Source organism: Salmo trutta, chromosome 19 (genome assembly GCF_901001165.1).
Source record: "Salmo trutta chromosome 19, fSalTru1.1, whole genome shotgun sequence".
NCBI lineage: Eukaryota > Metazoa > Chordata > Actinopteri > Salmoniformes > Salmonidae > Salmo > Salmo trutta.
The window spans coordinates 52,925,033-52,948,707 of NC_042975.1; the positions used below are offsets into that span (position 1 = coordinate 52,925,033).

The window sequence follows — 23,675 nt, forward strand, 5'->3', positions numbered from 1 at the left end:
GTCTTATGTAAAGTTATCAAAGCAGAGAAAAAGCTCATCTCTGGAGAGCACGCTCAGATCCTGCAACAGATGCTAAAGGCTACAGTAGTAGTGAGTTACATGAGCTCCTCTGACTGCTACAGGCTACAGGGCTAATCCATACATATCGTCCCCGATCCATTAGGCAAATCAATAATGTAAAGTAACACACTTAACCAATGAATATTTCAAACACAAAAAGGAGGCAATGTTACAAAACACACATACAACATATTTCTGTACACACACACACACACACCAATGTCTATAAGAGTAGATATTCCAAGCAGCGTATTCAGTAATTTCAAGGTTAGAGTAGAGTAGAGTTCTCCAGAGCTGAGTGTTGCCCTGGTCCGTCACGCAATGCGCTAAAGAAAACAACAGCTGGGAGATAGTCTTACTAAAGTGCTGACACACACACACACACACACACAAACTGTGCATGCAGGTTGGCCAGTGTTCCTCAAAGTGCTGTGGACACTCACTCCTGCCCTGACAGCCCAGGTTCCCTGACTTGCCTTTCTTAATTTCCCCTGAGAGGATAAATAGTTAGATTGAATTGAAAAAGGTAAAGACAGACAGGCAGGAGGCTGGTGGTTATTACAGAGACTAGATTAGTGCTGAGGTATTCCCTGTGACGACTGACAGGCTCCTCCTGCTGCAGAGTCTCTCTCTCTCTCTCTCTCTCTCTCTCTCTCTCTCTCTCTCTCTCTCTCTCTCTCTCTCTCTCTCTCTCTCTCTCTCTCTCTCTCTCTCTCTCTCTCTCTCTCTCTCTCTCTCTCTCTCTCTCTCTCTCTCTCTCTCTCTCTCTCTCTCTCTCTCTCTCTCTCTCTCTCTCTCTCTATAGTCAGTGTCTCCCTAGGGAGGGGAGAAGTGCTGGCAGGAGTGTGTGAGAGAGAAAGGGAGGGAGGGCGAGAAAGAAAGAGTGTAGGTGGGTGCTATAAGAGTGTGCATGTTCATGCGAGAGTGTATGACTGTATGCGTGGGCTAAAAATACATAGTGCATGTCAAATTATCCATTACAAGGCATTTCTTGCAAGATTGCAGGGAGATTGTTCCTGACATTACATCGCCACCCACTCTGCCTCTGGCCATTTGCCACTCTCACACACACATTCTCTCTCTCTCACACACACACACACACACACACACACACACACACACACACACACACACACACACACACACACACACACACACACACACACACACACACACACACACACACACACACACACACACACACAGTTACATGTGTCTTTACACTAGTTCATTATATTCCTCCCTGAAGCCCTGAAGCTATGGTTTGTATTTGTCAGCCACTCTGGCCTACGTGCTGGTACAAGGGGGACTATATGCTGTGGATGAATGGCTTGTCACTCAATAAGAAGGACCAGCATTGCAGGATACAGTGGGCGCCCAGTTCATTTTAACACACAACCTCCATCAATATACAAAGGCAATGCACTGTGGCTGCTTCGGTTCACGATCCTCTGAGGGCATGTCTCTAATGCAGGTCTAATATTTGGGTCTTGGGCAGCACAAGTACTTGTAAAAACCTAATTCTGCACCAAGTGGGTGGCTCAAGGCTGCTTTATTCTGTAGTTGCTAAGCAATGAACGGCTGAAATGTTTTCCCGTGATTTCAGATCTGCAGACTCTGTTCATTTTTGTGGTGGGGGGTGGCGGGTGTGGAGGCAGGAGGGTTGTGGGTTGGTAGAGTGCGTCATGATGAGCCTATCACACCGGCCTGCTAAACCTCCGGGCCAGTCAGAGATAGAGGAGATAGAGGAGTCGCTGCATGGTGACGCATTCAGGGCATTCTGGGCCTGGTCTGGAGGTTGGCGACATTCAGGGAAGGATGATATGTCTGGGGAATTGTGTGAATCACAGCAACCTGGTCTCAGAGCATTTTGTATTATTCTATACATAAATCCGAGACGCTCTGTGTGAATTAGTATGATAGGTTACATTTCGCATGGTATGTATTACATTTTGGATGTCCATCATCCATTTCGTATGATATGTTACGAATTATAATTTGTATGATATGTTCCAAATTTCCAAAATGTACAACATGTTAGAATTTTCAAAACATATGACATGTTACAAATTCCAATTTGTTGTGGCTAACGTTAATATCAGCTAGGCTAGGGGTTAGGGTTAAGGTTAGGAGTTAATAGTACCCGCTAAACACCAGTCTCAACGTCAACAGCGAAGAGGCGACTCCGGGATGCTGGCCTTCTAGGCAGAGTTCCTCTGCCCAGTGTCTGTGTTCTTTTGCCCATCTTAATCTTTTATTTTTATTGGCCAGTCTGAGATATGTATTTATATTTATCTTGGCCAGGTTGCAGTTGTAAATGAGAACTTGTTCTCAACTTGCCTACCTGGTTAAATAAAGGTGAAATAAATTTAAAAAAAATTTTTTTTTTTTTAAATATGGCTTTTTCTTTGCAACTCTGCCTAGAAGGCCAGCATCCCGGAGTCGCGTCTTCACTGCTGACGTTGAGACTGGCGTTTAGCAGGTACTATTTAATGAAGCTGCCAGTTGAGGACTTGTGAGGCTCAAACCAGACTCTCTAATGTACTTGTCCTCTTGCTCAGTCGTGCACCGGGGCCTCCCACTCCTCTTTCTATTCTGGTTAGAGCCAGTTTGCGCTGTTCTGTGAAGGGAGTAGTACACAGCGTTGTACGAGATCTTCAGTTTCTTGGCAATTTCTCGCATGGAATAGCCTTCATTTCTCAGAACAATAGTAGACTGACGAGTTTCAGAAGAAAGTACTTTGTTTCTGGCCATTCTGAGCCTGTATTCAAACCCATAAATGCTGATGCTCCAGATACTCAACTAGTCTAAAGAAGGACAGTTTTATTGCTTCTTTAATCAGAACAACAGTTTTCAGCTCTGCTAACATAATTGCAAAAGGGTTTTCTAATGATCAACTAGCCTTTTGAAATGATAAACTTGGATTAGCTAACACAACGTGCCATTGGAACACAGGAGTGATGGTTGCTGATAATGGGCCTCTGTACGCCTATGTAGATATTACATAAAAAAATCTTCAGTTTCCAGCTAAAATAGTCATTTACAACATTAACAATGTCTACACTGTATTTCTGATCAATTTGATGTTATTTTAATTGACAAAATATGGCTTTTCTTTCCAAAAACAAGGACATTTCTAAGTGACCCCAAACTTTTGAACGGTAGTGTATATACTTTTCCCCCCCTTCTTAAATAACTGCCGTATCTGCTGTTCCACAGCTCCGTCTGTCACTGTTCTGCCTGTCCCCAGTGAATCCCTAGGCCTGAGTTTGATTCTCTAATCAAGACCAACGTTACTTTCGCTGTTGGCTCTTACTGTACACTGAGCCTGAGGGCCCGAGGGAGGACAGTATAACAACATAGTAAATATCTAACACTACCACTAAGTAGAACAAGCTCAAGAGCTCTTTCTTTTCTCTTAACCATTTTCTGAAGCCAAAGCATGCATTAAACATGAACAAGTACTGTAGGTTTAGAGGTACAGCTTTGAGTAGTACTATAACTATTTGAATATTGTGTAAGAGATTCAGTATGGGAGATAACTGAACTCCGGTGAAACCACCTCACTTCATGGCATACAGTCAAATGAAGCTTTAGAAGCACATCTTTGGCTAATAGTATATTGTGTAAGTTATTCAGTATTGGAGGAGATAAGAAACGTATTCATACCGAGATAGGCTACTCAGGGCAGTCCACCTCACCTTTTACCCCCTGCCACACGTATTTAGGCATGTGGTCATTGAGTGTGTGTGGGGACACAGTGTGTATAACCTCCCAGCTCCAGGGCTCTCTCCCAGGTCGATCACAGTGCAGCATACCATGCCGAGTAGAGGGGCACTTCCATGGGGTTACTGTTTAACTTGGAAAGTGCTCATTCGATGCTTTCTCTCCGGAATGACTGGAATGCCAGTTGGCAGCTAGGGGTGAAATGTGTTTCCCCCCCCTTCTGGAATGGACCTGGAACGGTATAGTAATGTCATGGACGCTTGGCATATCTCTTTCATCTTGGTGAAATGTTCAGAAAACACGCCCGGAATTAGTGTCATCATGGCCACTGATAGGATGGTAGAGGAGCGGGGGCTGAAGCTATTGTCTATGCAAGGATGCAGTGTAAGGCCAGGCATTTAAGAGACCAGAGGGAACACTTAGAGAGCAGTGTGTGTCCTTGAGAATGTGAGTGCCAGTAAGAGCCATATTCTCTGGTTCTGACTACTAGTCATAATGGTGTCCCCATGGGAACTGGGTTTACTGGAAAGTGGGTTGGCAGAAATTAGCGGACGACTGGCGAAGTGAAGTCACACCTCTGTTCACTGCTAGTCCCAATGGGAGGTTTGTTAAAAGCTGTTGTGGTACCGACCTCATTTAACCTTGCAATGGCATAGTTAGACAAAGGCTACTAAAAAGCATCAAGTGATGAGTGAATAGTGTGAATGTGTTATGATACATATGCAGTATTGTATGTAACAACCTATTCATTCACACTACAGGACTATGGATCCCAAGTAACTCTCACACACAGTACTCACATATAAATGCACACACACACAAACACACTGGTACACACACACACGCACGCACGCACGCACGCACGCACGCACGCACGCACACACACACACACACACACACACACACACACACACACACACACACACACACACACACACACACACACACACACACACACACACACAAAGAGAGCGAGAGTAGAGTAGTCTTACCAGGCCTATGAGGTATGGGCTTCCAGCATCCCCCAGGAGATGGGAAGTGAAGCCCTGGAAGGCAACTGCTGTGGCCCTCCGAGTCGGGATGACAACATACTGCAGAGAGATGATAAGATCAGATGAGACTTGACCTGACTGGCTTCTTGAACAGGCATTTATTTAGCTTCACCATCACGTATAAAAAAATATCGTCAAGGTCCAAATTCAATCACATAAGATATAACACATCATCACATTTTTTACATTTTAGTCATTTAGCAGACGCTCTTATCCAGAGCGACTTACAGTAGTGAGAGCATACATTTCATGCATTTTTTTATATCTTTTTTTTGTACTGGCCCCCCGTGGGAATCAAACCCACAAACCTGGCATTGCACACACCATGCTGGCGTTGCAAACACCATACTCTACCAACTGAGCCACAGGGAAGACATAACAGAGAGAGATGGAGAGAGAGTTGAAACAAGGGCAGAAGTGGTGACTAGGGATGTAGAAGGAAGGATCGATCCATCACAAGAGGTTGGTGGCACATTAATTGGGGAGTACGGGCTTGTGGTAAGGTCTGGAGCGGTATAGGTGGAATGGTATCAAATACATCAAACACATGGTTTCCATGAGACCTCAATTATGCAAGTTCAGTCCACCTCACTGCCAAAGACCTCCAGGCTTGTCATCTCCAGTTAGATTAGAACTGTGTGTGTGCGTGTGTGTCTAACACAGTCCAGTAAGTGCTGTATGGGCCTCTGCTCTGCAGCTGACTCTCCTCTCCTCTCCCCTCCCCTCTGCAAGCTAACTCACCAGTGTGTCTATTCTAACTGGCAGATGAATGAGTTTGGCTGGTCCTTTCACTTCACAGGAAGTCCCATTTCATTTGGCTCACACATGCAAACAAGTTCTAAGCTACCCTCCTAGATCATTTCTTTGGGACTTGGGTTCAAATACTATTTGATACCTTTTCAAATAAATGTTGTGTTAACTTTAGCCTGCCTGGGGTTCCAGATGGGTGGATTTGCAGTTCTGCGACTATTGTATTGGTTCCATAAGCTCAATTAAATAGTATTTGACCTATCTGAAAAAGAGCTCTCCCATGCATTTTGTCTTTCCATGAGTGGTGTATGCATCATGCATGGTCAAGGGCATAATTATGATGACTGAGCCGCATCCGATATATACAAGCTCCCTGTCCCTGTTACAGTCACGCATTTCACAACTCAAAATAACAAACTCAAACTGCACCAGAAGAGATAACCACCCTTTACTACAGTAGTGCAGTATTAGAAGTTTCCAGTGGTAGGCAACAGAGGATAAGTATAGTTTTTTCTCAGTACGTACCATTAAAATGTCCGCCGTGATGGCCCAGTTCAGAAAGAGCAGCGTTTCCCCTATGAAGATACAGACCTGAAAAAGAGAGAGAGAAAGAAAGAAAGAGGGATATTAAATACCAACCATTAGGACTGTCTGATCGGAGTTTCACACTGCACGGACTAGGCCACAGCCAATGAGAGGGAAAAAAGTGAAAGTCGAAAGGTGTCTCTTGTCTTGCAGATATCGGAAAACACAGGGAATTAAAATGCTTCAGTTGCTGTGGTCTGTCTGAAAACATGTTATTACGCTGTGCTCACATTATACAGGAATGGACTGCTTCATTCTGTGCCATTGAACTGGGGCTAAGTATAAAATTGCACCCTATTCACTATATAGGGAATAGTGTGCCATTTGGGATGCTAGCCTAGGTGTTTGACCTCTGAGCAGGGAACCAGTGCAGAATGGTATGGAGAAAGTGGTTGCATCACAAATGGCACCCTATTCACTTTATAGTGCACTACTTTTGGCCAGAGCCTTATGGGCCCTGGTCAAAAGTAGTGCCGTATTTAGGGAGTACACTCTTACAAAAAAGGGTTCCAAAAGGGTTCCCCGCCTGTCCCCATAGGAGAACCCTTTTTGGTTCCATGTAGAACCCTCTGTGGAAAGGGTTCTACATGGAACCGAAAAGGGCTCTATCTGGAACCAAAAAGGGTTCTACCTAGAACAAAAAAGGGTTCTGCAAAGGGTTCTCCAATGGGGACAGCCGAAGAACCCTTTAGGTTCTAAATAATACTTATTTTTTTCTAGGAATGTAGGAGTCTATTTGGGAACACACCCAGTCTCTGTAAATGTCTGTCAGCGAGGCTAGTGTATATTCCTCTAGTGGACAAATGTTCTCACTCTTCTGGTCTCACAACAACAGATCAACTCAACAAGGGTACTCACAAATTAACAACCATCGAGTCCATATCCCTGGCTCTCACTTTGTAACGATAACTTAAAAAATACAGATATTGAATAACATAGAGGGACTTGACATTCAGGAGAATGTGTACATAGTCTCCTGACATCTCCAATCAAAGCAAGCCCTGAGCAGCTGGCAAGGCTGTGTGGCGACACAAACGCTTTCTAGTAATAGATCCAGAGGGATTTGGTTGCGATAGAATCCAATGTATCGCGGTTGGCAATGGAGGACTGGAGGATCTATGTCCAACTGACTGACACACACACACACACACACACACACACACACACACACACACACACACACACACACACACACACACACACACACACACACACACACACAAACACACACAGCGGGGTTTAGATTGACACTGGGTCTGGAAGTAGTGCAGACTGTTAAACTTCCATTCAGACACCGTGACTGACACACAGCCTCTTGGGAAACAGAAACAGAACCTCAAACGAACTCTCCTCAGATCAGCCGGCCAGCCTGCCTGTGAGGCAACAGCTGTCTGGATCTAGACTCCAAATCACACCCCAAACAGACAGAGAGACAGACATGGCTGCTGTGCCCTGCCTCACACCACCGGGGTGTCACTATCTTCAACACCACATCTGTCAGTGCTTAGCAATGTAACTTGAGTTGTCACAGTAACAGCCAGCATAAAACGAGAGGATATTTAATATGTACAGTTGTCTGGACATATCAGCCATGAATACTGCCCTGAACTCCAAGCCTGTATCATACCTCTCTACTGCTGTTTGTCTGGCTGCTCTGCTGCCAAGGTGTCCTCATATCTACCTGAAATATGCTACCTCTTTATGGAGGCCTGCCACATACAAATGTAGGGCAGACTTGCTCCTGACCTGTAAAAGTGAACTCTTGTTGGGATTGTTGACTTCATATGAACCCACACAGGGCCCAGTAAATGGGCAGGAGGCCCCTAGCCAGGCAAGGAGGCACACTGGTCTGTAAATAATGAATAGTCTAGGTTACTCTGGGATGGCTGTCCTCAGAAAGAAGACATCTCTTAGCCTAGTCCCAGATCTGTTTGTGCTGTCTTGCCAACTCATATGCGTAACACTGGCCATAGGAGTCGGCAAGACAGTACACAAAGATCTGGGACCAGGCTAGCTATCTTTGTCGAGGCCAGGGGTTTATACTGTGTCTATCAGGTCAAAAGGAAACGGACCCACAGGCCAGGGGCCCGCGGTGCTACGGTGGGAATGCACAGGGTGTTTGCTTGTTTAATTGCCATGTAAAGCAGGAAAGAGTGCAGCTTTTAACAATCGCTGCCCCGGACAGGAACAATGCACTGTGGCATTTTTTTGTGACTCACAGAGAACACATTTTACGCTCTTATCAGAGACAAAAGAGTAGGAACTGACTTTCAACAACCTGAGCAATAATAATGACGAAGATGGAAAATATCCCAATTCCCATAAACAGGTTGGCTTGCACAGTCTTCCAGACAGAGAATGTGACCCTGCCATTGGAATGTCTGGCCCTGTATTCACAAAGAGTCTCGGAGTAGGAGTGCTGATCTAGGCTCAGCGGGGTATACTACAAAGCAGGATCAATCAGTTAGCCAGCTAACTTTGATAAACAACCAGAAATAACTATTGATTTTCTGGTTTATTATGAAAGCTGAACTTAGATATGTGTTGTTTGTTGTTGAATCAATTAGACCCTGCCCATTTCAAGCATATCTTTCTATAAAATAAGAAGTTATTTCAGAATATTTAGGCAAGTTAGCTGGTTGATCCTGCTTTGTAGTACAACCCTCAGGTCTCCTCTGTCCATATAACCGTATTCATTATCATCTAAAAAGGTGAAACTGATCAAATAGAATGTATTAATAAAGGTATTTTTACATCAGTAGATGTCACAAAGTGGTTATACAGAAAACCAGCCTAAAACCCCAAACAGCAAGCAATGCAGATGTAGAAGCACAGTGGCTAGGAAAAACTCCCTAGATCAGAACTCCTACTCTGAAACGCTTTATGAATACAGTATGATACATGTTTGAAGTGAAGACAGTAAATGGTATGACACATGTTTGTGAGTAAAGACAGATTTGTAACTAGACCACTCACATAAGCTCCTATGATGCTCTTCTTGGCCACAACGAAGATGAGGCAGACAAAGATGGCTGAGCCCAGCATGCTGACGGCGCACACCAGGGGGTCCGCCCGCTCAGTCTTCTGACGACACAGGCGGGTGGTGGCCGCCCCGATCACCACCCCCAACAGCCCCGTAACACACGTGATCGCACCAAAGATCAGACTGCACAGAGACCAGGGGGAGAAGTGTGAGAGAAGCAAATACATTTCAGATCACTATAATGAATTGTTATTGGGCAGCAAGAGGTTATAAATGAATCAGATCAGGTTAATAAAACGGAGAACTCAAGAGTACACTCTGACCTGTCCTTGCTGCTGCAGATGTCTTTAGTGCAGGCCTCTGCTGTCTTCTGTACCACCTGAGCCCTGAACAGGTAGAGAGGGATCCACATGCCAAATGCACCCGTGGCAAACGACACCGCAGCAGACGCCAGGGAGGAGAACACATAGCTACGGCTAGAAGGGAGGAACACACACAACACCATTTGAGATAGTTATTTATTTACCTGCAGTATGCAATCTCAGATGCTGAAGGACAAAAGGACAGGAAAGCCTTAACAAATATTTGTTTTATCTGATCTAGCAGCATACAATCTCTCTCTCTCTCTCTCTCTCTCTCTCTCTCTCTCTCTCTCTCTCTCTCTCTCTCTCTCTCTCTCTCTCTTCTCTCTCTCTCTCTCTCTCTCTCTCTCTCTCTCTCTCTCTCTCTCTCTCTCTCTCTCTCTCTCTCTCTCTCTCTCTCTCTCTCTCTCTCTCTCTCTCTCTCTCCTCTCTCTCTCTCTCTCTCTCTCTCTAAACTATATAGATAAGCAAAGGTACAGCAGATGAATGGAAGTTAACTGATGTTTTACTTCTTGGCCAGGGCCTTCATGTCACAGAGCCAGGAGGTGCGATGTTTGATGCGCCCTCCTAGCTGGTCAGCATGGCCTCTCTTTGGCTCAGGCACGAAGAACAGGATCAGGGTCCCTGCTGTCATCCCCAGCACTGGAGATACCTATAGACACAACACAGTGGTTTATGAGGACAGGTATCCCATACTGAAACCTACAGAGACAACACAGTGGCTTATGAGGACAGGCATCCCATACTGAAACCTACAGACACAGCACAGTGGCTTATGAGAACAGGTATCCCATACTGAAACCTACAGATACAACACAGTGGCTTATGAGAACAGGCATCCCATATTGAAACCTACAGATACAACACAGTGGCTTATGAGAACAGGCATCCCATATTGAAACCTACAGACACAACACAGTGGCTTATGAGGACAGGCATCCCATACTGAAACCTACAGAGACAACACAGTGGTTTATGAGAACAGGTATGCCATACTGAAACTTACAGATACAACACAGTGGCTTATGAGAACAGGCATCCCATATTGAAACCTACAGACACAACACAGTGGCTTATGAGGACAGGCATCCCATACTGAAACCTACAGAGACAACACAGTGGTTTATGAGAACAGGTATGCCATACTGAAACTTACAGATACAACACAGTGGTTTATGAGAACAGGCATCCCATATTGAAACCTACAGATACAACACAGTGGCTTATGAGAACAGGCATCCCATACAGAAACCTACAGAGACAACACAGTGGCTTATGAGGACAGGCATCCCATACTGAAACCTACAGAGACAACACAGTGGTTTATGAGGACAGGCATCCCATACAGAAACCTACAGACAACACAGTGGCTTATGAGAACAGGCATCCCATACAGAAACCTACAGAGACAACACAGTGGCTTATGAGGACAGGCATCCCATACAGAAACCTACAGAGACAACACAGTGGCTTATGAGGACAGGCATCCCATACTGAAACCTACAGAGACAACACAGTGGCTTATGAGGACACAACACAGTGGCTTATGAGGAAGTTACTCTGCCTGTAAGAATACCAGATACATATAAAGGCACAGATACAGGATAGCTCTGTAAGGAAATCAGGGAGGGATGTCTGGTACCTACTTTACAATGTTAAAATAACAAGTGCTTTTATAAGTGCATGTTGAGTGACTGCAGAGCGGTCCCATTGTGTCTTGCGATATGCTTGGTGTCCTGTACAAGCCCTCTAGGTCTGATAGTGTTCTGTGTGTGTTTAGGGGAGGGAGTCTTTTTCCTCTCTGAGAGCTCAGTTCTTTGTGTAATATGTGCCGTTGCAGCTACTAGTCTCTCTGGCAAGCCTCTATTATCTCCATCATCTTTTATAAGTCTCACTGCAGCGAGCAAACACACACAGACAGAGAGAGAGAGAGCGAGAGAGAGAGAGAGACAAAGAGAGAGAGTGTGTTTGTGGGAGTTGTTTGTCATTAGGCTGGGTTGCCCAGATGAAAGAGGTGAGAATACACGCAGTACTCATGGAAGAAAAACCAATTCTGTCTGCCAGATTAAATCCACCGCAATATTTTTTACGGCTTGTTGCAGAGGCACATCCGTATTCGGAACCAGCCGGCTGATGCAGTATGTGTGTGTGTTTGTGCATGTCTATGTGTGTGTTTGCGCGCGCCTGCCTGTGTGCATGCCTGAGCACGAGTGCATGAGCATGTTTTCCTAGGATTTTTTCATATTCTCCAAATATACAATATCTGCAGCAGTCTTACCGCATAATTCAGTATAGAGGACTGTATCACTGCCCACTGAGGTGTTAGCAGTAATAAAGACTGTTTCCTCTGCTCTGTCACATGAGAGTATTCCATCTAATGCTATGATACATCCTCAGTGCCACAGCCAGTCCTGTAGTGCCTCAGTGGATTGCATGAAGCAGTAAAGTACAAAACACAGACAGACAGAATCTCAAATAACAGGTTGTTTTTCACAAGTCCACTTGCACATTCTTGTCTTATCATATGATAATTCATTGAGATGAAAGCGGGGCCTTGTAAGTCTCTATGGCCTCCGACCCTGACGCTATGCCAGTGGAATACCTCGCTGTAATCAAGAGGTCAAGGGTTAGGTTGCAGGTCCTAGTAGGTCTTTCCTGCCGAGTGTGGGAGGGTTAGAGGGTTAGCTGTCTACCAACTATCTTCCTCCCTCCTTTCATCCATTTTTCCTGCCAAGAGTGTGAGGGTTGGGAGGGTTAGGCCCAGTGTATGAGGGTTAGGGTGAACTGTCCTCACCACGACTCCTAAATCCTCTCTATCCATCCATCTTGAGGGTTAGAGGGTAACTATTCAGAAACTCTATCTCACTATAGTACTGTACTTACCTTAACTATACACCCCTTTCCTGCCCAGTATGTGAAGGTAAGTGGGGTTAACTATTGAGCAACGTCGCTATCTATCTCTCCCTCCCTGCTAGTTCTCTACCTTCTCTATATCCCCCTCCATCCACCCCTCCAGGAAGGCGGCCAGTCCTGAGCAGCTCCGGGGAGTGGAAAACAAGCGGAAAGCGGTGCAAAGTGTTTTTTCCTCAAAGCAGGATATGGCTTCTGGTAAGAAAGGCTTTTCATGTGTTTATTGTTTTTCTCTGTCCGAGTAATGGCGGACTGGAGGTGATTAATCATTTGTTCCTCTCTCTCTCTCTCTCTCTGCTGGGGGATTGTGGGATTGTTTTATTGGAGGGTCAGCGTGACAACTTCGACTGGAACAATCCTCCTGTCCCTCCATCCCCACAACACTTTGTTTTCCAGACATGTTCCTACTCCCTCAAAGGAACGGGACAAATGGATTTCCCGTTTACCCAAGGCAATAGAGCTGTCATGTCAAACAATGTTTTATATGTTGGTGTTCTGGAAGGGATGGTAAATGTCGTCCTTAAAGTTTCCATATAACATTCAGTCCTTGATGATTGTTTTCAATGTCAGGCGACCTATAAATGTTAATGTGAGGAGGAGCTGTCACGTAAGGACTTTAACTGGTCAGACTCATGGCAGAGGCCTCCTCCGTGCGTACTGGTATGGGCTATTGTAGGATCTGTGCACTGTGCTATCTGACTGTTAAAATGTTATGGTAAGAGTCCTAAAGTGTTTCAATTGAAATATGCAATAACATTATGGGAATAGGAGTTCTAGGGCTCTAACAAACCTAACACAATAGTAAACCTTAGCGCTGGCGGTAGTATTATAGGTTTGGGGGTGTGTCAGAAATATTGTAGCTATTTTCAGAAACAGAATTATGGGCGCAGTAGCTGGCGGTGGCACGAAAGGGCTGGGTGTTGATGAATAAACAAGTTGTGGGTGTGTCGAGGCTTGGCCCCTCACTGGCCAATCAGAACGTGCTCCATGGCTAAATATGTGGTTGCTTCAAGTTGTGTATTTACAGTCTTTTATGTACTGCATTGTCATCAACTCCTATTCGAATGTTAGTCTATTATAGCATTTTTACATTGACATTTTAGTTATTTAGCAGATGCTCTTATCCATAGCGAGATACAGTTAGTGAATGAATCTTAAGATAGCTAGGTGAGACAACCACATATAAGTCTATTCTCCCTCAATCAAGAAGTTATCAGCAAAGTCAGTGCTAGTAGGAAAAGTCAAGAAAGTAGATGGTCCTAGCTAACAAAAGACAGTACAAGACAAACTTGTTTTATAGTTATCACTCCTGGAGAGAGCAGGGGTCCTCTAGCTACAGATTATAGTCTAGTTCGCTAAATAGCCTGCCCCATATCAGCTAAATATTATATGTTTTCAGTCCACATTGTTCTAATTGCAATGCTTCAATATGGAAATACATTGTTAAACATACAGTGCAGTGCAGTCAGAAATTATTCAGATCCCTTGACTTTTTCCACATTTTGTTACGTTACAGCCTTATTCTAAAATGGATTAAATTGTTTTTTTTCTCATCAATGTACAAACAATACCCCATAGTGACAAAGTGAAAACAGGTTTTAGAAATGTTTGCAAATGTATGAAATATAAAAAAAACATATGTATTCATACCTTTTGCTATGAGACTAGAAATTGAGCTCAGGTGGATCCTGTTTCCATTGAGATGTTTCTACAACTTGATTGGAGTCCACCTGTGGTAAATTCAATTGATTGGACAACCAGGCACACACCTGTCTATATAAGGTCCATGTCAGTACATGTCAGAGCAAAAACCAAGACATGAGGTCAAAGGAATTGTCCGTAGAGCTCTGAGACAGGATTGTGTCGAGGCACAGATCTGGGGAAGGGTACTAAAAAATGTCTGCAGAATTGACGGTCCCCAAGAACACAGTGGCCTTTATCATTCTTAAATGGAAGAAGTTTGGAACCACCGAGACTCCTCCTAGATCTAGCCGCCCGGCCAAACTGAACAATCGGGGGAGAAGGGCCTTGGTCAGGGAGGTGACCAAGAAACCGATGGTCACTCTGACAGAGCTCCAGAGTTCCTCTGTGGAGATGGGAGAACCTTCCAGAAGGACAACCATCTCTGCATCACTCCACCAATCAGGCCTTCATGGTAGAGTGGCGGGACAGAAGCCACTCCTCAGTAAAAGGCACATGACAGCCCGCTTGGAGTTTGCCAAAAGGCCCCTAAAGGACTCACAGACCATGAGAAACAAGATTCACTGGTCTGATGAAACCAGGATTTAACTATTTGGCCTGAATGCCAAGTGTCACGTCTGGAGGAAACCTGGCACCATCCCTACGGTGAAGTATGGTGGTGGCAGCATCATGCTGTGGGGATGTTTTTCAGCGGCAGGGGCTGGGAGACTAGTCAGGATCGAGGGAAAGATGAACGGAGCAAAGTACTGAGAGATCCTTGATGAAAACCTGCTCCAGAGCTCTCAGTACCTCAGACTGGGGTGAAGGTTCACCTTCCAATAGGACAACAACCCTTAGCACACAGCCAAGACAACACAGAAGTGGCTTTACGATAAGTCTCTGAATGTCCTTGAGTGGCCCAGCCAGAGCCCGAACTTGAACCCGATAGAACATCTCTGGAGAGACCTGAAAATAGCTGTGCAACAACGCTCCCCATCCAACCTGATAGACCTTGATAGGATCTGCAGAGAAGAATGGGAGAAACTCCCCAAATACAGGTGTGCCAAGCTTGTAGCGTCATACTCAAGAAGACTTGAGGCTGTAATCACTGCGAAAGGTGCTTCAACAAAGTACTGAATAAAGGGTATGAATGCTTATATAAATGTGATATTTCCGTTTTTTTTTCATTTGAATAAATTTACAAACATTTCTAAAAACCTGTTTTTGCTTTGTCATATGGGGTATCATATGGGGTATTGTGTGTAGATTGATCAGGAATAAAACTAATTTTAGCAATTTTAGAATAAGGCTGTAACGTAACAAAATGTTGAAAAAGTCAAGAGGTCTGAATACTTACTGAATGCACTGTAGGCTGTAGCATTCACACTGATATATGGGCTAGACCTACTGTAAATTGTAGTCTGGAGATGGATACACCAAACGTAGCAAGATTAAATTCACTAGGCTATTGATGAGGCCTAAAAAGATAGTGTATAATTTGAATTAAATTCTAATAAAAACTAAACAACAACTTGTTTTAAATAGGATAAATATATGTCTAAATATAGTTACAGGCACTATAATTGCTCCTCGTGGGAATATAATACAGACAAGGCAACTTAGACTATGTAAGGTTTTACACACATTCAAACTGTTCACAGTAGCTGGGTAAAGAGCCAATGTAAAGAGAAAGGGGGAATGTCCACTCACCGTTATACTGCTCGCAAATGTAATGTTTTATAAACATTATGGAACCACCTTAAAGATCATATTTGCACTTCTCCAGAAAAAGCTGATGAAATTGCATTGCATTCAAGCCATCTATGTTATTACCATAAACCCATGGACGGTGAATCTCTTTAATAAGTTTGGTTTTTAATGAGATTAAACAAAAAACAATCATTCTGTTTTTTAAACAAACAACAACATTTCTAAATAGGATCGGGTCACAAGCACGGTATCATAAATTGCATTTCTCGTTTCATGAGCATAAGGCAATGTGTGCACACGTAGGCCTAAGGGCTCTTCAGCATGAGGCATGGTTGTTTGTTCTATCCATTGAAGATAGTTTATTAGTATACACTAACCCTATAATAGGCCTAGCTATAACAAACATGTAGCCGATTTAGTTCTTTTTTATTGGCTTCAACATGGAAATATTAATCTACACACATTGCATTCGCATTTCGAAAATGAATTGCATGTTCGAGTCATTGCACAAACATTGCACAAACGTTATAATAAGATTATTCTACCATCACCTTGATATGGCCTGTTAGTGACTTTATCACGTGAAAGGTAAACAAACGAACAGGCAAATAGCTTAGGCTACAAGTGGATTCAGCACCAAGGACAGCAATCCAGAATTCCCGTGATTTGACAGTTAGGTCCAACAGATGAAAGTTGAAGATGCTATATATATATATATATATATATATTTATTTATATATATATATATATATATATATATATATATATATATATATATATATATATATATATATATATATATATATATAAAAATGGGAATGTCTGTTGACTGCTTTGCTGCTCGTGATATTTATATTTTATATTTTCCTGTGTTTTATATACTTTTCCACACTATAAGGTTAGAATAATAATGTGAAATTGTGAACGATGATAATGCCCTTTTAGTGTAAGAGCTGTTTGAAAAGACCGCCTGAAATTACAGCCTGTTTTGGTGGGATGGAGTTTTGGCCTTCCATGTTGACATCACCATGCGGTAAATTACTTAATAGGACCAATAAGAAAGAGAGTTCCAAACCTCTCTGCCAATAACAGCAATTTTTGCGTTTTCCCATCCTCACTCAGACCACTCCCAGACAGTCCTACAAAAATTCTTGCTTGAGACATTGCTCTTTGCTAAGAAGCTGTTATTGTTTATTTTTGACCATGATAATTGAAAACAATCACAGTAAGGTACTGTGATTGTTTCCCAGAAATTATTTGATATTGAGATAAAAACGGCTACATTGGACTTTTAATAAAACATTGGTTATAGGCTACTGATTAGGCTACTGCGCCTCAGCTGGCAAAAAGTTCCATAGGGTATTCCGTGGGCCAAATACTTGAAACAAGTGTCTCTTTGTGACAGGCCAAACCTCCGCCGATGCACCTCCTCCCTACAAAGAAACCACTAAGAAAGAGACTGTGGCCAGGTTAGAGAGACCCTGTTATGTAATTAGAGTGGGATTTCATATGTCACTGGTAGGAAGGACCCCAGGGACCCAGAGGGTAATGGAACATTACCGTGTTTTCAGCCACTGAGATCAGGGTCAGGAGCTTCTATAAGCTTTGGGGTTTTGTCCCAAATGGCACCCTTTTCCCTATTAAGTGCAATACTTTTGACCAAAACCATATGGAACCTGGTCAAAAGTAGTGCAATAAATAGGGACGAGGTTGCCATTTGGGACACACACAACCTTGAACTACCATAAAAATCAACCCTCTCATTTTCTAGTGTCAGCGTTGGTCGTCATCTTTCACTCATCCATTCAAGGTTTCATTAAGTCAAGTGATGCCTTATCAGGAGTAACCAAGGTGGCCAAGGCAGATAAACAGAGGCATGATGTGTTTGTGTGAGTGAGTGGGTGGGTGTGTATACAGTATGTGCACGAGTGTATGTGCATTTCCTTAAGCCCCCCTTCTCTGTCACTGATGTCACTAGTAAACCCCCTCACCCCTGCCCCATACCATAGGCTTCCTTCAGAAATGTGTGCGTCAGGAGAGGACATGACGATGATGATGATGATGACAATAAGGAGGATGATGAGGGATAATGTCATGATGATGATGCTCTTACCCTGCCCCATACTGCAAACCCCCATCTAGTGTGTGGCGGGGGAGAACATGTAACATGCTTACCAGACCGCTCGCGCGCTTGCGTCCGCGTGCGCCATCGCACGCATGTTGATTTGGTCCACCCACACCAGACGTGATCAGGACACGCAGGTTGAAATATCAAAACGAACTCTGAACCAACTATATTAATTTGGGGACAAGTCGAAAAGCACTAAACATGTATGGCAATTCAGCTAGCTAGCTTGCTTTTGCAAGCTAATTTGTCCTGGGATATAAACATTGGGTTGGTATTTTACCTGAAATGCACAAGGTCCTCTACTCCGACAATCAATCCATAGATAAAAGGGTAAACCGAGTTTGTTTCTAGTAATCTCTCCTCCTTCAGGCTTCTTCTTCTTCGGACTTTATATGGCGGTTGGCAACCAACTTTAAGGTGCATTACCACTACCAACTGGACTGGAGTGTGGACCTCAGTTCATCTTTCAATCACCCACGTGGGTATATGCTCCTAAAAACCAATGAGGAGATGGGAGAGGCGGGACTTGCAGCACGTCAAGCATCACAAATAGAACCAAGTTCTATTTTAGCGCCTGGCTAAGCAGACGCTCGTTGACGCAAGCGAGCAGTGCAATGATTGAATAACATGTATGTGTACATTTATTTTGCAATGCGAGCGGTATGGTCAGTATGCAAGGATGAGGTGATGATGGTGGTCTTACCCTCAATGCCCAGTGCCAGTCTCCTGCAGCCTCCTTTGCACTGGAGCCCAGGATGTAGCCTAGCCCGCTGGAGGAAACAAAGAGAAGGAGACAATATGTTAGACATTTCTGCCTGGATAAAGAATAAGAACAATACAATAAAACCAACCAATCTACACTATAGCATTCAATTGACCTTTTCTTTCTTAGATTTTTGATCACAGTCTCTAACAAAACGGCTGAGTAGAGTCATAGGAATTCACGATTTACTCCAGAATGACCCACTAAGGTAGACAGATAGATAGCCCTTGCACTTGATAGCAGACACTGTCGCGACTTCCGCCGAAGTCGGTCCCTCTCCTTGTTCAGGCGGTGTCCGGTGGTCGATGTCACCGACCTTCTAGCCAACACTGATCCATTTTTCATTTTCCATTGGTTTTGTCTCGTCTTCCTTCACACCTGGTTCCAATCCCATCAATTACATGTTGTGTATTTAACCCTCTGTTTCCCCTCATGTCCATGTCGGAGATTGTTTATTGTAAGTGTTTGTGTACGTCTGTACTGGTGTGCGTCGGGTTATGTTTACCCATTGATTTTTTAAATGATGTTATCCGGTGTTTTTTTTGTAATAAACTGCGCCGTTGGAAACACAGTTATTTCTCTCCCGAGTCTGACTTCTCTGCCGACAGTTAAACACCCCTTACAGACACACAGAGAGAGCGAGAGAGATAGAGAGACCGAGAGAGACACAGAGAGAGAAAGAGAGAGAATTCAAATAGGAATGAGTTTCAGAAGGAGCACAGCACACACACACACACACATTCAAAAATACTTGATTAATCCCAAAGATGAAATGTCATACAACGTACTCTTCCTGATACACTTTTCCCCTACTTTTCCTGGCATTGTTATCTGTTTTGGCTGCTGTCTGTTGACTTGCCGGAGGTAAATTATTAACAAGCCCCCATGTTGGGATGATGACCTCAGCCCCATGACGTGGTGAGAGGCTGTCTGAGTGGGGAAGTGTCTGACTTCCTGTCTGACTATGTCTCTCTGTCTGACTATGTCTCTCTGCACTATAAAAAATATATATGTACAGTACCAGTCAAAAGTTTGGACACACCTACTCATTCAAGTGTGTTTCTTTATTTTTACTATTTTCTACATTGTAGAATAATAGTGAATACATTGAAAGTATGAAATATTACATATGGAATCATGTAGTAACCAAAAAAGTGTTAAACAAATCCAAAAATATTTAATATTTGAGATTCTTCAAAGTAGCCACCCTTTGCCTTGATGACAGCTTCGCAAACTCTTGGCATTCTCTCAACCAGCTTCATGAGGTAGTCACTTGAAATGCATTTCAATTAACAAGTGTGCCTTGTTAAGAGTTCATTTGTTGAATTTCTTTCCTTCTTAATGCATTTGAGCCAATCAGTTGTGTTGTGACAAGGTAGGGGTGGTATACAGAAGATTGCCCTATTTGGTAAAAGACCAAGTCCATATTATGGCAAGAACAGCTCAAATAAGCAAAGAGAAACGACAGTCCATCATTACTTTAAGACATGAAGGTCAGTCAATGCTGAACATTTCAAGAACTTTGAACGTTTCTTCAAGTGCAGTCGCAAAAATCATCAAGCGCTATGAAGAATCTGGCTCTCATGAGGACTGCCACCGGAAAGGAAGACCCAGAGTTACCTCTGCTGCAGAGGATAAGTTAATTAGAGTTACCAGCCTCAGAAATTGCAGCCAGAATAAATGCTTCACAGAGTTCAAGTAACAGACACATCTCAACATCAACTGTTCAGAGGCGACTACGTGAATCAGGCCTTCATGGTCGAATTGCTGCAAAGAAACCACTACAAAAGGACACCAATAAGAAGAAGAGACTTGCTTTGGCCAAGAAACACGAGCAATGGACATTAATGGAAATCTGGTGGAAATCTGTCTTTTGGTCTGACGAGTCCAAATTTTAGATTTTTGGATCCAACTGCCGTGTCTTTGTGCAACGCTGAGTAGGTGAACAGATGAACTCCACATGTGTGGTTCCCACCGTGAAGCATGGGGGAGGTGTGATGGTTTGGGGGTGCTTTGCTAGTGAAACTGCCCGTGATTTATTTAGAATTCTAGGCACACTTAACCAGCATAGCTTCCACAGCATTCTGCAGCGATACACCATCCCATCAGGTGTGCGCTTAGCGGGACTATCATTTGTTTTTCAACAGGACAATGACCCAACACACCTCCAGGCTGTGCAATGGCTATTGGACCAAGAAGGAGAGTGATGGAGTGCTGCATCAGATGACTTGAGTGTTTAAAGCTACTTTGAAGAATATAAAATATATTTTGATTTGTTTAACACTTTTTTGGTTACTACATGATGTGTTATTTCCTAGTTTTGATGTCTTCACTATTATTCTACAATGGAGAAAATAGTAAACAAACAAAAACCTTTGAATGAGTAGGTGTGTCCAAACTTTTGACTGGTGCTGTACGTTGATTCAATATAGGGCAACCAGCTGCAATAGGATTGTGAGTTTGCACAACACAATTTTAACACAACATTTTTGTTGAGCAAACTCACAACTGTATTGCAGCTTTTTGCCTTACAATTGTACATTGAATCAACCATTTTGTTCCCATAGTGTGTATGACTGTCTCTCTGTCTGATTCTCTTTCTCTGTCTGACTCTGTCTCTCTCTCTCTGAGACGTCAGCAGTGGGGAAGCAGTCTCGGAAGTCTAGACCTAGGCAACAGCAGTGACTACGTCTGGGATGACGGACACTCTTGCTAACTTCGAAAAAGGAGAAAAAAACAACGTCACGGGGAGGGTCCTCTCCAGACAGACAACTCCCCCAACAAATTACAAGTTTGGGTAGGAGGGGCTTAAAATGTCCGGGGGATGTTGAAACTAGCTCAACAAGCTGATACGGCAGTGATGTAGGAAAGCTGGGTATCCCAACTCCGCCTTTTCCTCTACGCCAAACTGACGTTGTTTACAGACAGACGTGTAAGCCAGAACATTGGTACATTGCGGGAGGCAACCCATCTGTGTAGAGAGTTGTACTCTGCTGGTATGTCTGAACTGTCTATGGTCCCTCTAGGACACCTCTGTCAGGATGGCTGTCCTCACTTCTGAGTCATCAGGATGTCTGCAATTTGTCTTCCACGTGAGGCACACTCACATACTGGGTGGAAAGGAAACATTCTTCTTGTGGTATGAATACATTCAGAACTGATTAATCAGAATCAGACTGTTGGATACTGTCACTAAGTGACCTAAAGCTCTGTTGTCTTTTGTTTCACTCTCAGCCTCTGTATATCATGTTTATTCTCTGTTAAGAGGCTTAATGAGTGTGTAGTGTTAGATTGGGTTTGGGTCCTTGACGTGGACGGGATATGATGCTGTCACTGATCAAAGCTCCAGTAGCTGCTTGTCTGTCAATCTGTCACTGTGTGTGTGTGTGAGTGTGTGAGTGCGTACGTGCGTGCGTGCGGTTGTGTGTTTACAATTCTGTCTGGATAACAAGCAGCCAATTTCTCATGATGCCTTGTGTCTCTGAAGTTGTCATTACTACACAACACACAGACAGATAATACTAACTACATGCTATTATTCACTCAGTCACACCTTTGTCACTCTATTTATCAATGCTATCAGAGTCCAGTCTGGTTTCTGCATCGGTCATTATTCTAGGTGTGTTTTTCAAAGAAGGGTGTGCTTCTTTAACGTACAGTACATGTCAATACAATGACAGTTAAGTAAAGTTGTCTGACTGAATTTATCTTTCATTAGTCAGCACTTCACCAGAAGAATGTGTGATCCCACCTGAAGAATGTATTTACTTCATTGATTTGATCAACACATGTCATCAGACAGGAGGTGTTCTGCCTGTTCTATCTGTTCCACAGTAGAATATTAACCATAACCACATGTTCTGAAGGAATTGACCCTAGATCAGATTAGATTACATCAAACCCCCTCTATTCCGAGCTAAACCCTTCAATAGCAGATATGTGCGTGCACACACGCCAAACTAATCCCTTCAGTAGCAGATAACATCACCGTATTTCAAGGACAAAGACAGAGGGCTCAATTTTCGGCTGGCGTTAAGCCAGCGCAATTGTCAAAAGCACGCTTGTTTGCAATTTCGACCTGTTAAAGCTGGCGCTCTTCTATTGTCAAACCCTTGCACCAGGATTGGTAATTTACTTGTTTTATAGGAGTTTGCTTGCGCTGAGGTGGGAGGGGTGACAAATATCTGAGGTACCAATTTCAGTATGCGCTGGTTGGGATATTTATGACCACCCGAAAGTTGGTCTTAGTGGTAACACGGTTGGTTATCGGATGGAAACGGAAGCGCAGCCAATCCAATGTCAAACAAGAGAGATATGCTTTTTGTGCCTGTAAACCTATTTAGAAATTTAGAAACATTAAAAAAACCTATGTTCGTTTCATTTGATAAAATAATCAAGCACAGCGTCCCCTCCTCTCAATTGCTGTTTTTTCTGTCATGCCCAATGCATTTGCAAAGTAGTCATTTGATTTAAAAACAAGCCCTTATAGTAAGCTACCCATACCTTACTATCACGAAAGCTGGTTCTACAGCAATGCGTCTGGTGTCTTTCTTATCCTGGCCATGCATTAGCCAAGTAGCCTATCCATAAAATGTTACAAAATGGTCTACTCTTGTGGCTTTTGTCCGGTTAACAAAGACGGTTAACATCGGCTATTCAAATTTGTCAGTCCTATAACGCTATATCAACAGTAGGCCTAGGTTAAATCTTGCTTATTGAGAACGTGCCTCACACATACAATACATTTCACAGGAGTCTAGTATTTTTTTCAAGGAGAAGTGCAATGCATAAAGGCCTTAAAGCTAACTACAACAATGTTGACTGTCAACACTCCAAACATACTGAGCAAACTCAGAATGTTTTTTTTTTACTGTTGCTATCACTCGTTACTGTAGCCTATGCTATTTAATAAACTGTAGTATCAATCCACAATGGACTAGCACAAAAATATTGATGACAACACAAA

General features: G+C 43.3%; 1 protein-coding gene across 3 annotated transcripts in view; it reads right to left on the bottom strand.

Moving 5' to 3' along the window:
- Positions 1 to 23,675, bottom strand: part of spns2 (SPNS lysolipid transporter 2, sphingosine-1-phosphate) — a 133,484-nt gene that overhangs the window by 21,496 nt on the left and 88,313 nt on the right. For all 3 annotated transcript variants that reach the window (XM_029701718.1, XM_029701719.1, XM_029701720.1), the window contains exons 5-10: positions 18,650 to 18,716; positions 10,028 to 10,170; positions 9,480 to 9,632; positions 9,150 to 9,339; positions 6,114 to 6,179; positions 4,779 to 4,877 (exon numbers count right to left, since the gene is read on the bottom strand). In XM_029701718.1, the coding sequence (XP_029557578.1) occupies positions 4,779 to 4,877; positions 6,114 to 6,179; positions 9,150 to 9,339; positions 9,480 to 9,632; positions 10,028 to 10,170; positions 18,650 to 18,716 (718 nt within the window). The remainder of the gene's footprint in view (positions 1 to 4,778; positions 4,878 to 6,113; positions 6,180 to 9,149; positions 9,340 to 9,479; positions 9,633 to 10,027; positions 10,171 to 18,649; positions 18,717 to 23,675) is intronic.